This window comes from Sander lucioperca, chromosome 9, assembly GCF_008315115.2.
Source record: "Sander lucioperca isolate FBNREF2018 chromosome 9, SLUC_FBN_1.2, whole genome shotgun sequence".
NCBI classification, from domain to species: Eukaryota; Metazoa; Chordata; class Actinopteri; order Perciformes; family Percidae; genus Sander; species Sander lucioperca.
The window spans coordinates 33,399,534-33,416,762 of NC_050181.1; the positions used below are offsets into that span (position 1 = coordinate 33,399,534).

Here is a 17,229-nt window from a genome sequence, read left to right on the forward strand (position 1 = left end):
GCACAAGAGCAACAGATGAAACAACTCACAATATGTGCACTTTTAATGCACAGTTTAAAGGCCAAAAAGCTGGATGTCCAAAGTTTAAATCCCTCTAAAAGTAGGTTGACAAAATGAGCTCAACTCAAGTTCCACTAGCTAGCCTTTTCCAGAGCTTTCAAAGACATCTCTCAGTCTTCATCAGCTCCTGTAATGGCGTTTGTATGGAAATGCGGTCACGTCCTAACAGGTATATGGGGAAGATAATAACCCCAACTCTGTACAAAGATGCTACCAGGCTTTTGTTTCCTTTTTGCCACCATTAATCATAACTTATGTATCAATGTTAAAGATGGAGCAGGCTAGCACTTTATTTGAAGGGCCACAGACATGATGAAGTAATAAAGAAGTAATGTTTAGTTCATCATGATAACAACACTCCAATTCAGTTTTTTAGCCTTAGACACTTTAACTACAGATTAACCAATGAAGAAGACATGAACATCGTCAATAAATCAGAACTCATGTTGATTGAAATACCTTATTATTAATTCACGTATTGTTCCTGCATTAAGTCGTGCATGAGATTCTATTAATCCTTCTACATTACTGATAGTTCGTCAAGTACTACATGAATGAATTTGTGCTTTGTCATGCGTGAAGTCATGCGTGAATTACAAAACAGTGGTTATATGCAACCTAGATGTCGAAAAAATTTTCACTTTTCAACTGAATTTAGCTTCAGTTTTTAACATAGACCTCTAGATGTCCTTGGGAGAAAAATGATTTGACTTTAACTGACTTTTGCCTTAGCTCTGACCCATGATAACCAAACTAAAACTCCACATAAAACCTCTCCAAAGAAAAACACCTTTTTATTAGTTTGACTTTGTGTCTCACACTATGCCCACATCCTAAAGAAACCTTTACTACATAGTAATTCAACCACACTAAAGGCAAAAAAACAACAGTTTTCAAAAGCACCTGAGGTGATCATTTGGACATCATATTGGAACATCTTGCCACTCCGCTGTTTATAACAGTCTCTGGACTTTTGTCATTTTACCGTTCCAGTGTTTGACTTTTATTGCCTCAGCAATCTTATTTTTCTCTCTCTCTCCCCCCCCCCTCTCTTACCATTTCTGTCTCTTTTTCTCTCTCTCTCTCTCTCTCTCTCTCTCTCTCTCTCTCTCTCTCCTTCCACAGGAACGTATCTGACCCACGAGGCCAAGGGCTCGGACGACGCCCCCGATGCGGACACGGCCATCATCAACGCAGAGGGAGGCCACTCCGGAGCAGAGGATAAGAAGGAGTACTTCATCTAGACAGAGGGGGCGGGAGCGGTGGAGGAAAGGAGGGAAAGCTGGAGGACGTGGATTAGAAGAGAGGGGAGGAGCGAAGGGGAAAGAAACCTCCATTTGTTTTCACGATGCTTCAGTTCTTCACTCGTTTGGAAGGGATGATGGGAGGGGAGGGGACGGGAGGGAAAGAACTGCGGGCGGCGGGATAAAGTGATGAGTTGAGCTTCGACTGGTACTACCCTCTTTGCATTGATACAGGGAAGTGAGATTTTTGCACTGACACACGGACGAACTGAAGTTACACACTCAAACACACACACACACACACACGCGCACACACACACACACACACACACACACACACACACACACACACACACAGACACATATGTACATGAGTCAGTTTTGGGGAAAACTCTTCTCACACAGACTTGAATGCTCGTAGATGTTCCGATTAACAAGCGTGAGCCTCCTACTGTACTAACACGTCTGAATTATCTCTGAATGACACATTAACACCTTTTTACACAAACATTGTACTTCTAACTGTCAGCGCCTTCCGAAAAGCTAAATTGTAACTCACATTCCGGCATCCCGAGCTCTGATACTTCACTTCTCACACCTCGCCCAACCTGTCTCCATCAACATCTAAACCAAAACCCCTGGCTCTGTCACTTCACGTTTCTGTCCTCATTCTTTCCATCTGACAGGTCGGTATCCCCCTGCAAACATTCTACTGGCGGAGGAATCCATCCAAAGCAAATTATTACTGACAAACCTAATCTCCCTCTCTCTCACAGTTTAATCTTTTTATGCCATCAAACCTTCTTCCCGCGTCCTCACAAACCCTAGTTCAAGCCGTTGAGTTTCCCACAATGCAGCACCACGACATGCAGCACTCATGCAAACATAGCATTCTCGCCTTGCGCTATCAAGCCTAGGGGCTCCAGTATACATATATAAATATATATATAGAATTATATAGCATTCTTTTTACATGACAGAAAATGTTTGGTGTGCTGTAAATACACTCTCTCTCTCTGTCCTCTCTCTACCTTCTCTTCTTCTTCTATCCCTCTTCTCTTTCTCTACATATCCCTCTCTTCTGTATCTCATACAGTCTGTTACTGCATTACAGTAACTTATATACTCAAAAAAAAAAAATTAAATAAAAAAGCCTGCCTGTTTTTTATTACATGCGTGGAAATGCAGAGTCAAAACTATCAATATCTGGGGAAAAAATATTAAAAATAACGACAATAATGTTGCGATGAAAACTAACCTTAATTGCAAATATTTGTATGAGGAACATTGTCCTTCTTCGTCTTTTTTATTCCTTTTGGTTTGGGGGATTTATGGGAGATTTTCTCTCGTCAGTGTCTCAGTGTGTTACTGTCAGTGTTAACGGTTTATAGCGTCTGTTGGTTTGTCAGTCGAGGAGTCCATACATCTAATTTTTTCCGTGCTGTATTTTGATTTTGAGGTTTAACGTTTTGATGCTATATTTCTTTACCTTTTTTTTTCTGTGCCACATTCAGTGTCGCCATTTGCTCCCTGCTTTGTCTGCCCCTCTGCTCCCAAACACTAAACTGTAGCAAAACCTCTGTAGAACGCAGCAGCTTTCGAAAAGGTGTCAAAGTGATTTGGTCGAGCTTTCCTGGAGTATCACTGCCCGGCGCATGTGGACCGCTGGGCTTTTCCTTCCACTCCGCCGTCTCTGAACGTTCTGCTTGTAGGCCATCCTTCTCCCTGCAGCAGACTGCTTGTCTTGGCGAAGCAACCTGCCGCTAAATTCATTGAGTAGTGACATCATGACTTCCTCTAAGAAGCTGGCACGCTCGCTGCTTCAGGGAAGTGAAAATGCTTGCTTGCTATGGGGCTGAACAGGATTGCCTACATGCATTATGACAAACTTCCTGGCAAAAAAACAACCCTTTCTGTTATTCTTTCTTTCTGTGTGTGTGTGTGTGTGTGTGTGTGTGTGTGTGTGTGTGTGTGTGCGTGCGTGTTATTGCAAGCAGGAATCATATGCCAGCTTAGAAAAAGGTTCCCATAAATGAACAGTGTTTTATTAAGGTTGGGAGTTCGCATTGGCGCTGGCAAGCTCCACTTGGCCCGGCCCGGTCGTGGAAATTGATTGCAATCTAACTAAGAGGCTCTGGGCTCCAGACTGTACACACGCCAAGGTTTGGCTTTGGTGGGCAGAGTGCCCGAGCGGGAGTCTGGGCTGCACTAACACTGAAGAAAGTCATTAAGGAACGTAAATGTCCTTTTCCCTTCTCCCCCCCCCCCCCTCCGCTCCACTCATCCATTTCGTTTAATTCTTTAATCAGTCATCTCGTCTGCGTCCTGATCCACCTTCACCCGGTCTCTCCCCGCCCCTCATTCTTCCTTCCCGCTCCATCTCTGATCCATGCCCGACTCTCCTCAATGCTTTCTCTCTCTCATTCGGTCCATAGACGTACAGTAGAAGTAGCGTCTCTCGGTTTCCTGGCGTGCGCCGATGGCTCTCTGCAGCACTTTTTTGGCTGTGTTTTAGGAGAGGAATCAATTTGCTGTTGTCAGTCCTACCCTTAGACAGTGATGTCTGTGATAGTTTTTTGTACACCCTTTTTTGGGAATGTTCAGGGATTGTGCTTTTCGTACCTTTCCCCACATTGTCGTTAACCGCAACCTAACTAGCTGCTTTGACAGCAAGTGGCCCGGCTGGTGTGTCTTTAAGCTAGCTATACTACAAAAGGGTAACGCGACCTGAACGCAGGGTCATCTGCTGTTTTTCTTTTCTTTCGTAGAATCTCGGTTGGAATTTGGGGTGGGGCCGTAGTAAACTTGGCTCAAACAGTGTTCCATTAGAGACTGCTTTGACATGCACCAGAAAACTTGAAACGAACCGAGATGAATATTTCGAAGAATTCAGACCGCTGCTTATCCCATGTTTGCTCTGCAACACTCTTCAGCTTTACACAGTATTCATGTCTGCAGACCAGAGGATGGGCTTTGTCTCGCGGAGCTTAACGAAGAGTAACCTTTGATTTGTATTTAACCCTAGTCCAATTCTGCTCTGTGAACAAAGAAAAGGAATACCGGCCTCATACTCAACAAAGTGTAGTGTCTTTTAAAAACTAATGGACCTGTATTTGCCTGTAATTTATCGTCCTGTCCTTCGTCTTAGTTAATGTGCTAGCATGTATAGCTTGCATGAGAAAAAGGTTGGAAATGTAGATAGTGTTGGAGATAAGAAGTGCCGACAAGAATCTCTCCTGAGACGACGGCCTGCTGTCCTCTGATCTGCAAACATACGCCGTGTCCCAGTTCAACCCGCCTGTACCTCCTCAACACAGCAGTCCTCTGGATACACTGGAAAAAAGGCCACTGCAAAAAACACAATTAATACAATTGTTTTTTTTTTGCTTGTAATAAGTTAAAAAAAATCTGCCAATGGAAGAAGTGAAAATTCACTTGGTAGGATTTCTTCAAAGAAGATGATATTCAAACAAGATGATCCATCTTTTACAAATAACACAGCGGGTTAAAAACGTTTTGAGATGTCGAAAAAGCTTTTTTCATCTGAGATCTGACTCATAACGAGATGTTTTCAAGACTCTTTCACTAAATAAGATATCGAAGATGCATCGTCTAAAACAAAGTCCCTCCATCTCACTGAAATATCACTCGTTAAATGATTGTCTTATATTAAGTGTTATTAGATATTTTGACTAGAAATTAGATGAATATACTTGTAAGATGTTGCTTTTTTTGCAGTGTAACACTGAGGAAACTGATGAAGTAGGACTCATTCTGCTTCTCCCCCACCACTGCTGCGTTAAACCCATGTAGGGGTACAATGGCGTTGAATTGGGACGTGCCGTCGGTCCCATTCATATTCCATTGCATCGGTGCAGTAATGACTAACTGTCACCAGATGCCAGTAAATAGCAGCTTTTCTTTACTCTCTTCAATCAGACCGAGCTGTACTGCCCCCCCCCCACCCCCCACTCCACTCTCATCAACTCCTCTTCAGGCAGTCGCACACTCGCTGCCAGTCATCGCTTTGTTTTTGTAGTATAAACAAATTCATTTTTAAATTATGTTTTGTAAAAGGTGTGCATACTCTTCAAAGTATTACTTCCAGTTGAAGTGTTAATCATTTTCTTTTCTCTTTTTTTCAATTAGATTTTCCAAAGCTTGGAGGTTAGAAATGTCTTTTTTTCCACGCATCTTATTGTTTCAACAACCATTTTTCTACAATGTCATGTATATAGTGTTGCCTTTACTGGATACTCTTACAGGCGCACCCATACACACTTTGCACACACATCCACACACATATCTGGATATGCACGGCAGGCATGTGGTCTGTGACTATGGTGTATTTGTACATATGTGTGTGTTTGTGTATGAGTGTGAGGCGTGTAGTAATTGACCCAAGCAGACTCCGGAGACACTCTTACATGTGTTGCATTCACACAAAAAAAATTCTTATTTGGATGACTAAAACAACTTTTTTGTTTTCAGATTTATTATTTTGGGTGACAAGTCTTCCTTTTGAATACATATTCATATCACATGAGAACAGTGCTGTTATGTATGTTAATTTGTACTATGGCTGATGATGTCATCAAGGCGAGACCCAACCGCATGCTGTGGTGGGTTTGCGTCTGTTGGATGTTCATAAAGTATTTGTTTTGTTTTTTTGTTAAAATACCAGTTCAGTTGTTGACTTCAATAAACATGCATTTGGGTTAATTTCACCTGTCTTGTCGTTGGTTCTTCCTGTTCAGAAACATTCAAAATCAGATCTTATCCCAAATACAAAAATGTTCATCCAGAGTGTGATCTGTTTTCTGGATCAACAGCAGGTCATTCCCAGGATAATCGCAGATGTTCCGTGTGTTGCCGTTATTTCACTCTGTTCTCTTCGGGAAACAGCAACAAACTTCGAGCTAGCAACTACACGCTGAAAATGGCAAGTTTTGAAGAAACTTTGGACCGTGTAACAAGGCGGGCCTGCTTGGTTCTTTCGGGGAATGATTGTAAAGATCTACAGAGAATATGTTTACGGCATTTACTCTCTAACTGGGACGTTTTGGGATTGCTGTGGATGAAGTACACATGGTGATACACTGGTAAGAACTAATGAGGTTTAACCATGTATGCAGCTAATTTAAATAGCTCACGTTACTGTATTGTGTCACCAGTTGACTTCATTTAAAGCATAACTCTCACCAAAATGCAACCTAGGGTCTTTTTGTGAATGTACCCGAGTCAAACTTTCGTTTAAAAGCATAATTAGGACGGAAACGCCACTTCTAAGATTTACCGTATTCTCGTTTTTCGGTCAAATGGCCTTTTGAATGGGAGAGCTAGGGGCACTTCTATGATAGCATCAAAATCAACATTTTTTAAACACTAAGAAGGCTCGACACAACATGAAACTTTGCTCCAAGTATCACCATGGGCTCTACACATGAACTCGAGCATTGAGAACATTGTTTGTGTACACAGAGTTTACTAAAAAGAAAGGTTTTGAACAACTCACTTTAGCAGTTGTTGTTTATGCTATCCGTCATCTTGTCAGTCAAAAAGTGTCTATCTCCGAATGCGAATGAACGGACTCCATAGGAGGAAATGTCATTCTTATATGAGGCTCCTTTTCAACTATAAGGTCAATATTGTTTTTCACTAACGACAAAACAACGAATTATCCGAATTATATGGAACTAAGCTTTAGGAGCTTTCCATCTTTACCCTCGTCCCTGTTACGTTGCATTCGGAGATCGACCATTTTTGACTGGCTAGAGGGACGGCGACCGGAAAAACCAACAGCTACAGTGAGTTGTTCAAAACCTTTCTTTTTAGTACTGGCTTTAGTGGCTGTAATTCTGCACCAAGGCTGAATTTCGGGAAAGAGACTGAAAGCATCCAAAGAGCACCATGTCATGGGACCTTTAATATTGTATGTGGCATTTCTTTTGTGGGGTGCAAATGTTCCACCAAAACAAGTTCCTTCCTGAGACTATTTTGCAGAGCCACTGTCACTGCATCCGGAGCTTAGCGCCGCCCAAGAGGATTGGGATTGGTTTAAAGAAATGCAAACAACCCAGAGCGTTTTTTTCTGCTATCCCAGAAGTATGGTGTAGCCAGACCTTACTCTGCAGCGCTGTGGACATAGGGCTGGCAATGCCTAGCTAGTCTCGCATTGTCTGGCTAGTCCACACAGCATTCTGGGATGGGAGAAAAACATGCTCTGGTTTATTGGCATTTCTTTAAACAATCACAATCGTCTCAGGCGGCGCTAAGCACCAGACGGAGCCATGATGCCTCTGCAAAATAGTCTCGGTAAGGAACTTGTTTTGGTGGAACGTGTACGTTCAAAGGTTGTTTTAGTCGTGGAACAGAAAACTCAGATTGGACAGAGATCTGAGGAGTAGTTAACCATAGTCCTCAAAAATCCACTGGAGTTTAGAATTCCAACACAATGAAAACGGAAGGAGATGGACATCTGGCCGAGAAGACATGCATCCGGGAGAATTTTCTTGCGGCACCGGAGCAATCCCAGAAGTGGAACGTCGTGCATGTAGCCTAGCCAATGCCAGACTAGTTTTCTGCCTGGGTTGGTCCTCTTCTTGTTGCACTACATCACAGTTTACTACACCGCTTCAGGAAAATGACCAACCCTGGCATTTCCTCAAATAATTCAAAAGTTCTCTTCCAAAACTCTTTTTTAAAACAAAGTAAAGCTCGAAAACTTGAAATATGCACTTCAATATATCCCAAATCTTTGTATTTAGAATTCTAATCTGGTATTAATAATTTAGTGTTGTATAACAGGTCTTACTTGATAAGGACTTTTTAATTGGATTTTGGACTCATTTTCAAAGGGTAAATATCTTCCTTTTTCATTAAGCATCCTTAGAGTCTGAACACCATATTTTAAATAGATAGTGGATATGATAAAATAGCTCACAAATCCAATAATCACTGAATGTAAGACTTTCAACTACCAACAGGTTCCAAAAAGCCATACGCAGTGAAAGAAATGTCCAACAGAGGGCAGTACAATGCAATAATTTAAAGTCCCATGTTTGAAACAAAAAAAGGTTGGTTGGTTATAAAATTAGGAAAAACCACTGACTGACTTTGTCTCTGAATTCAATAATGCTTGCTTTCTCTCACAGATAATGATATCCATCTGCTTTAGAGTCTCTGGATGTTTCTTTCTCTCAGCCTTTATTTTCTCTCCTCTCTTTTCCCTGCCTCCACCCCTTCAGTATGGACTGTGGTTTGAGGAATATACACAACACGTTGATACTGGACTGGAGGTTAATAATCAGACTTACATTGTACACATGCTACCAGTTAATTACACAGTAAATGGTCCCAGATGGATATCCATAACTGTGTCCGGCTGTTTGAGGATAAAGGACTTGCTTTAGCTGAACTTGTTCTTACATACTGACCTATTCTGTACCCAAAAAAGTATGCTGTTAAGACTTAATCATTATTCACCAAACCAGTGCCTAACATTGCTCAATACTGACACTCCACATGACTACCCTTACTTCTAATTGTTATTAGCAGTATTATTATTATTAGGCAGATATTTATACTATAAATAGGCTATAGATAATGATTTTTTTGGGGGGGAAAACAAGCATTTCTATGTAAAAAAATCAGACCATATAGTCTGAATTGATGATCCTTTGTTTGATAATCACATTTTCAGACGATTGATTGACGGTTAGTCTATATCCACAATTTCCGGGATTGCTTCGGTGCTGCCGGAATTTCCGCTGGATGTCCGTCCCCTTCCTCTTTCTTTGTGTTGGAATTTCAAACTGGTGGATTTCTGAGGACTATGGTTAACTGCTCCTCAGATCTCTGCAGGGTAAATCCAGACAGCTAACTAGACTATCTGTCCAATCTGAGTTTTCTGTTGCACGACTAAAACAAGTTTTGAACGTAAACATGTTCCACCAAAACAAGTTCCTTCCTGAGGCTATTTTGCAGAGGCACCGTTGCTCCGTCCGGCGCTTAGCACCGCCCAAGACGATTGTGATTGGTTTAAAGAAATGCCAATAAACCAGAGCATGTTTTCCTCCCATCCCAGAATGCTGTGTGGACCAGCCACCCTCCTTCACAGCGCTGTGGAGGAGGGTCTAGCAAAGCCAGACTACTTGACAGTTGAATCAGACTCCTAAGATCGAATTGTCCAATAGTCGACTATTCGGGGTCACCCCATACAGGATAAACATATACATATATCAAAGACACATGCAATGGTCAGGCAACTGCTGAATTAGGGGACTGGCACCTTTTTTGGTCCAATTCAGGCCCTGCACTAAACCAATGGGATCTCGTTAAAACTGAACTAAATGCATTAATGTAGGTGCTAACAAATGTGCACTGTGTCTGATCTCATTTCAGGGAATAGCATTCCACCAAGCATTCCACCAAGACTGGTTAAGTCATGTATCTGTCAGAATATAAATGCTCCTATTGCTTTTGTTCTTTAAAGTTTTTGGAAAACAGATTATCTGACCTCAAGCTTCCAGAAAAGTCCCTTTAAACACACCATTGGATGCAAGAGAGTTCCCACAGAAACGTGATGGAAATAAAAGTATTATAGCAATATGTGACTCAAAATCATACACTGTGATGATGTCACTATAGCAATTAATTGAGTCTATACAGTATGACATATCTCCTCTGTTACTGGAATAGACTGTAATGGAAATATTACAGGAACGGTAATGTTACATAAGGTCAGTGTCACTGCAGATAGTCCCTACAGCCATACTGTGAACTGAATAGCAATATAACATATAGCAGATCAAACATATGACAACATGTCGCAGAGAGTTTTACTGTGGTCACAGGCAAAGCTTCTTCTTTTTTTATTCAAATGGTAGAGTTTTAATTAAAATACAAATGATTATGGCCTGCTTTCATATTGACTGACAGGTCTTGTCATATAGGGAGTAATAGTACACGACAAAAGTTCTTCATGTTTTCTGACACTTGGTTTCAAATCTTAAGTATTTTTCTTTGGCTTTGAATATTCATGACTTAAACTGCGAACATGTAAAGTCTTGTTAAGAATATAATGATCCAAACCTCAGCTAATCAGGACTGTGTAGGTGTGCTTTATTAGATGTATTGACAGATGCCTGGCAAAGCATTTTCCTTTCAAATGTTTCAAAACTGTGAAATGCTTGCTATTGGGGGTAAATTATAGTGTGGTCTAGACGTCCTCTATCTGTAAAGTGTCCTAAGATAACGTCTGTTATAATTTGACACTATAAATAAAAGAAAATATAATTAAATTGATTGAGGCATGGAAACGCATGCCATTATCTGTCTCCACCTTTGCCGTGCCCACTAAAATCCCAGTGAGAAAAGCAAGAACAAAGACAGATATGCACACACCTGTCATGTAAAATAAACCAAACGCTTCTTACTTTGGTAGAAAATGGTATGTGTTCATGAAGAGCCCTGTTACTCATAGCAACAAGCTTAAGGAGAAACTAGGTTTTCAGGGCCCTTAAAGCTTTAGTGTTTAACTTTTTGATATTAATGAACGTCCGTTACATTCAAGCCATTTAAATGAGTTGCTACAAAGCTAATTAAGACTATCGGCTCCACACAACTCTCTCTGTATTTCTCAGTATGGCTATGTTCAGAAGATTGTGGCGTCTGGTTACTTTCCCGCGCAGAAACTGGAATGAAGATAATTACCTCTTCTGAAGAGTCCATCATGGTTTTTTAATCCTCCGTGTCCTCCTTAGCTACTAGCAAATGTGTGGAGGAGGAGTGGGGGCTATGTGCGATCACGGAAGGCTTGTATCATTTGGACACACCGACAATTTTGTTGTCATTATTTAGAATTCCTCATGGGGGTGACAGAAACTACGCACTATAGCTTTAAGACATGTTTAAATCATTATTGTTTGTGAACAACAGTGAGATTTTGTAAGGAATAAAAAAAAAAAATTACTTTGTGCGTTCCATGAAATATGACAATATATATATCCTTGTAATAATGTCATAACTCAACTTGTTGGACTTTCATCTAAATATTATAAAACCTTTACAATCATACCCTACTTAAGAATATTCTGTCTTTTTAATGTGCACTCATTTAAAAAAAAGAAGTTTTGGAGCACGTGATGTTTGAAGTTTTCCTGTTCAAAGCGCAGTTCCCGTTGCGGCCGCTGCAGCGCCCTCCTCCTCTCTGCGGAGTCCTACACGGAGACATGGAGCGGGGAGGCGTGGAGGTGGGAGGGGGTGTGTTCTACTGATTGTATGAGAGGAGGGTGGCAGAGAGAGAGGGAGAGAGAGAGAGAGAGAGAGAGAGAGAGAGAGAGAGAGAGAGGAATTCAGTCCTGTTTAAATGGAAATCTAGAGCGCAGAGAGGAAAAAGAACGCAGATAGAGAAACCAAGAAAGAGAGCAGATCAACAACAAAAAAAGTGGAGACAGATTTATTTTACGCATGGGGAAGAAAAAAACAGCAAACGAGTAGAAGAAGGAAAGGAGGGAAAAAAAGGCATCAGATTTGTTTTTCCACTAAATGTGGCTTTTTTCACTCTCATGATTCAAAGAGGATTCCAGTTGAATTGAGCCGCTCGGGAGGGATTGATGGTGTCTTTTCGGGGAAGCAGAGCCGAGGGGAGGAATCTGAATGCGCTCGGCTGAACCATGCCAGCCCTGTGGATCATAACTTTGGCCATCACTTTTAACCAAGGTGAGAGATGTTTAAACACACTCCGTCTGAACTGGCAACAGCGGAAAGTTTCTTTTTAATGCCCCCAATTTTCTCTCCCTTTCCCCTTGGTCTCACCGTGTTCTACTGTGCGATATGTGGGTGTCTTACTGTCTGCGCTGCCAGTGCATTTGTTTGTGCGTCTACATGTCTGGCAACGTGCGCGCGCGCGCGTGCATGTGTGTAAATGTGTTATGTTGTTATAGAAGTGTGCAGCCCTGGCTGGACATCATCACTCCAGCCCCTCGGGCGCTGAAGGGAAAAGAGTCGTGGGTGTTCAGGGTCTTTCCTCTGCTGGGGGGAAATATGAGATTTAGAGTACAGACACAAACGGTCCAGACGCGTTGCGTTCATTTTCCTTCAATTACACGTTCATGAGAAAGATGTGGAGCATCTGCACACGGCATTGCTTTGACGTGACCTTTGAAACGCATGAACAGATAGATTTGGTTGACACAAACACACGCAGTGTGGGTCAAAATATGATGTGTTACAAGCACGCGTACACGCACGCACACACACACACACACACACACACACACACACACACACACACACACACACACACACACACACACACACACACTGCGCATAGCCAGCCAGCCAGGGGATGATTGATGAGGCGAGGATCCAGTGCACAGTCTGGTCACCGGGCTTTAACATGAGTCACACTGGATCAGTTTCCAACACATACACACACGCGCGCGCAAACATATGCGGCACGCACGCGCCAGGCACGTGCATTCCTTCAAACTCAAAAGTGTGTGTGTGTGTGTGTGTGTGTGTGTGTGCGCGTGCGTGTAAAGACCAGCGCAAGTGTCCTTCGAGAGAGAAACTGCGTGTGTGTTTTTGTGTGTGTGTGTGTGTGTGTGTGTATGTGTGTTTGTGTGTGTGTGTGTGTGTGTGTGTGTGTGTGTGTGTGTGAGAGAGAGAGAGAGAGAGAGAATAGAGACCAGTGCGTCCCCCTCTTAGCATGCAGGTAGAGTCTGGGTGCTCGTGCCCGCCAGCGGCCCCACTGCAAACGTGCAGGTGCCAAGAAAAATTCATATTTTACCGAAAAGATGGAGACATATTCACTGGACTGGAGGAGAGCCCATTACTAATATTAATGTCCCTATTTATCGATCACCTTGATAGATTGCCCTCTTACTCTGTGTCTCCCCACACACACACACACACACACACACACACACACACACACACACCTCAGTGAGGCAGAGGATGAGTGTGCGTTTGTGGGCAGTCAGGGAGGTGATTAATTGAGATGGCCTGATGTGAATAGTTCAACTGTGTGTGTCAGTGTGTGTGTGTGTGTGTGTGTGCCTGCTTTAGCACCTGGGTCCCCGGTGCCACAGGCCGCTGGTGTGATAAACCACAGACGGTGATGTGCCCAGACAGACAGTCAGAGGAGCAGAGCTCCCCACCTGAGTAGAGTAGAATAGATTATTAATATTGCTTTATACAATAAGGTCAAATAGAGTGATACATATGGTGGAAAAATGTGCAAAGTCTGCAAAACGTTTGAGCATCGTGGATTGACGAATGGATGCTTTTGTCTTTCGATGAGATTACAGTAGTATATAATGTATCAGCTTAGATTGTCTACCGTTTGATAAATCTATCTCACTCAATCAATGTTCTGGGGAGCTCCGATTAATTAGGGCTAAAGCTACTGAGTGTATCGGTTGTAGTCGGATAAAAGAGTAGAGAGAGTAAAGTAGATTAGGAAAGTTTGATTATTCTAGCTATAGAGCATCAAACAGAACAAAACAAAGCAGGGCAGAAAGAGAAAAGAACAAGACGGAAATCAGAAAAGAACAAAGGAGAACATAGCAGAGCAGAAGAAACACAGATCAGAACAGAGCAAGGCAAAACCGAACGGGCCATGCAGACCCGAACAAAAGGGATCAGAAGAGAAGGGAACAGAAACAGCACAGTAAAGGAACAGAACAAGAATGAACAAAGAACAGAAAGGAACAGAAGAGAAGAGAACAGAGCAGAAACAAAACAGACACCGAACATAACGATAAACACGATACACGTTTACACGATAAACAGAACAGAACAAACACAACAGAACTAGTCTATATCGACGATGTTGCATTTCCAGGATTGTTTCGGTGTCGCCGGAAATTCCGCTGGATGTTCTTCATTTTCTGGCCGGATGACCGTTACCTTCCGCTTCCTTTGTGTTGGTGTTCTAACTGCGGTGGATTTTTGAGGACTATGGTTAACTGCTCCTCAGATCTCTGCAGGGTAAATCCAGACAGCTAGCTAGACTATCTGTCCAATCTGAGTTTTCTGTTACACAGCTAAAACAACTTTTGAACATCCACATGTTCCACCAAAACAAGTTCCTTCCCGAGGCTATTTTGCAGAGGCACCGTTGCTCCGTCCGGTGCTTTGCGCCGCCCAAGACGATTGTGATTGGTTTAAAGAAATGCCAATAAACCAGAGCACGTTTTTCTCCCATCCCGGAATGCTGTGTTGACTAGCCAGATCCTCCTCCGCAGTGCCGTGGAGGAAGGTCTGGCAATGCAAGACTAGAACAGAACCAACAGAGAAGCTGTGAAGCAGATCACAGTAGAGAAGAGAAAGAGAAAGAGCACAGAACAGAGCAGAGCAGCGGAGCAGTGTCTCCTGCTGAGCCACTGTAAGCCTGTAAATGTGAGCTGAGGAAATCCGTCTCCTACATGCAGCAGCTGCAGCCTAATGTGTGTTTAGCCCTGTTTGGAGTCTTCCAGGTGTCTTCTGCCTGCTCTCCTCTGCCGACTGCTCCGACTGTCTCTCTCTGATATACTGCTCAGTCCAGTGGTGTGCCTGGCAACCCAACACAGGCCCACTACATCTCTATGTGTTTGACCGCACGTGTGCGGCCCTCTGTAATTACAGTTGGGCCCCTGTATGTGTATGTGTGCATGTGTGGGTCCGATGCGGCGTGTTGTCACTGTGATCCGACACTGTGCTGCCAGCGCACAGGCTGTTTCCCAGAGTCGATTCTTGAACAGCACTTTTGCCTGAGATGAACATTTTCGCAGCCTGGTCATGCAAGCAAAGCAAGTAAAGCAAGCAAAGCAAGCAAAGCAATTCTTGCACTGCAAGCACCTGTCCCATCTCTTTGCTCTCTCTCTCTTTCACACACACACACACACACACACACACACACACACACACACACACACACACAGACTTTCTTTTTCTCCCTTTTCTCCCTCCTCCTCCTCCTCTTCCTCCCACTCTTTTCTCTCCCGTCACAAGAATAGAGCACAGGCGCAGATGTAAAGAGACAGGCCAAAAGACTGAGAGATGGAGGCAGAGAGAGACGAAGAAAGGAAGAGACAGCGGGGTTGGGTCCTAATCTGTTGACAAGAGGGGATGTTTGAGGATAAACAGAGGCAGAGCAGGAGTGCTCAGGAAGCACAGAGAGAGAGATAGAGAGCGAGAGAGAGAGAGAAAAAAGGAGGCTCTGTTGGCTTAAGTCTCTTCTTCAACAGCAACTCATCTGGACCATCAATGTTTGATGGTTTACATCAGCACAGGTTTACTCCAAAACGGGCTCCAGGGGCATTGGAGGATCCTCAGAAAGGTCTCTTAAGATGTAGGAAGAAATGCTAAGCCAAATGCAACTGAACTAGCTTTTAAATTCTTGAGAACATTTCGCCTCTCATCCAAAACATCTTTAAGATCTGAAGCAAGGGTTAGGGTTAGGCACTTGCAGATATACCATGACCTGGATGACCACGAGACTTTACTGAGCCCACATTAGTTTATTCCACTTGCTCTAACTTAGTAAAGTGACAGATTGTAAGACATTATTTTTGTTGCATCGCTTAGATCATTAGGATTAAGCTCCCAACTGTTACGCCCTCAAACAGTTGTGTAATTCTTTTCTGAATCATCTAAAAACAAAAATACTGTCAGATGAGGGTTTGTGGGTGCAGTCAGAACAGTTTGGGCATTTACAGAACGCACAGATCTGGAAAAATGCGAATCACTTGCACGTTTATTTATTTCTGTGTAATGAACCACTACTTTATTAAACCTCACAAGCACGACCTCATACAGGAAGTCTCGGACACATTAGTGTCTATATTGGAAGATAAGAGTGATTATATAATGTCTAACTAACGATTTTGACAGAAGATACCCACTGTTGCATGGGTGGATTAACTTGGTTTTCCGCCCCTTGTTGACCTCTATTGACACCCCCTCCCACCACCACTCTGTGCATTGTGTATGCACCCTGGGGCTTTTACGTAAGTAGACAAATGAAACTGATATGGGCCATAGGAGCGTAATGTACCTTTTTGTACACTAGTGTTTTGAATAGGGCCCTTCTCTCACGTCATGTTCAGATTAACATTAGCCCTGCATGCCCCTCTTTTATTTAAATGGACTGCATTTATATAGTGCTTTTTCTAGTCTTAACAACTACTATTTTACAAAGTAATCACCGTTCACATATCATAGACTGGTGGCCACCTGCTCATCAGATAAACATTCACACACCGAGGCATTGGGAGCAATTCCGGGTTCAGAATTCAGGGTTCCCAAGGACACTTCCACACATAGGCGGAGATTTCGGGGGGTATACAGGGGATATGTCCCCAATATTCAGAAGAGGTAGATTTGTCCCTACTCAAAAAAGTATGAAAGACAACCCACTCCCCAAAACAGGGAAATGTAACCGTTTAGGGGGCTCAAAACATGTATACATCTTTCTTACCTGTAAATGAGTGTTTTCCAACCATTTCAGACTCCCCTAAAGTAGAACATACCATCTTAACCTTGCAGCGCATGTCTTTTTTTCTCTCTTATTCTCCGCGAAATGAAGCAGTACAATTCAAGTGCCGTCGCAAAATGTCGAGATCTATAAACCATCTGATGGGAAACAGTAATAGAAATATAAAGTCTATTTGTGCTACACAAATTGTTGCATATAAATTCACCAGAATGCAGGAAATTAAGTGTCTGACACTCAAACGTTTTTGTGAGGGAGTTATAATGTGTCCCACCGTCCTTCCGATTGGTAGACGACCGCTCTACCACCTGACCCACAGCCACAGGCTACACACGTAGATGCAGCAGGGGTGCCAACACATGCAGAGAACAAACAAATGCAAGATCGTCTGTAAAAGAAATGAGTGAGCTTTTGCTGCAACAAAATGTGACATCATCCAGCAAA

At 42.7% G+C, this 17,229-nt stretch overlaps 2 protein-coding genes across 6 annotated transcripts in view; both read left to right on the forward strand.

Moving 5' to 3' along the window:
• Positions 1–6,029, forward strand: part of cadm3 (cell adhesion molecule 3) — a 99,895-nt gene extending 93,866 nt beyond the window's left edge. For all 4 annotated transcript variants that reach the window (XM_031285977.2, XM_031285967.2, XM_031285987.2 and 1 more), the window contains one exon: positions 1,186–6,029. In XM_031285977.2, the coding sequence (XP_031141837.1) occupies positions 1,186–1,304 (119 nt within the window). In that variant the 3' untranslated portion in view covers positions 1,305–6,029. The remainder of the gene's footprint in view (positions 1–1,185) is intronic.
• Positions 6,030–11,607: 5,578 nt separating this feature from the next.
• kirrel1b (kirre like nephrin family adhesion molecule 1b) overlaps positions 11,608–17,229 on the forward strand; it is a 103,270-nt gene continuing 97,648 nt past the window's right edge. The window contains exon 1 of one of the 2 annotated variants that reach the window (XM_031285949.2): positions 11,608–12,026. In XM_031285949.2, the coding sequence (XP_031141809.1) occupies positions 11,981–12,026 (46 nt within the window). In that variant the 5' untranslated portion in view covers positions 11,608–11,980. The remainder of the gene's footprint in view (positions 12,027–17,229) is intronic. The other variant, XM_031285957.2, reaches the window with a different exon arrangement.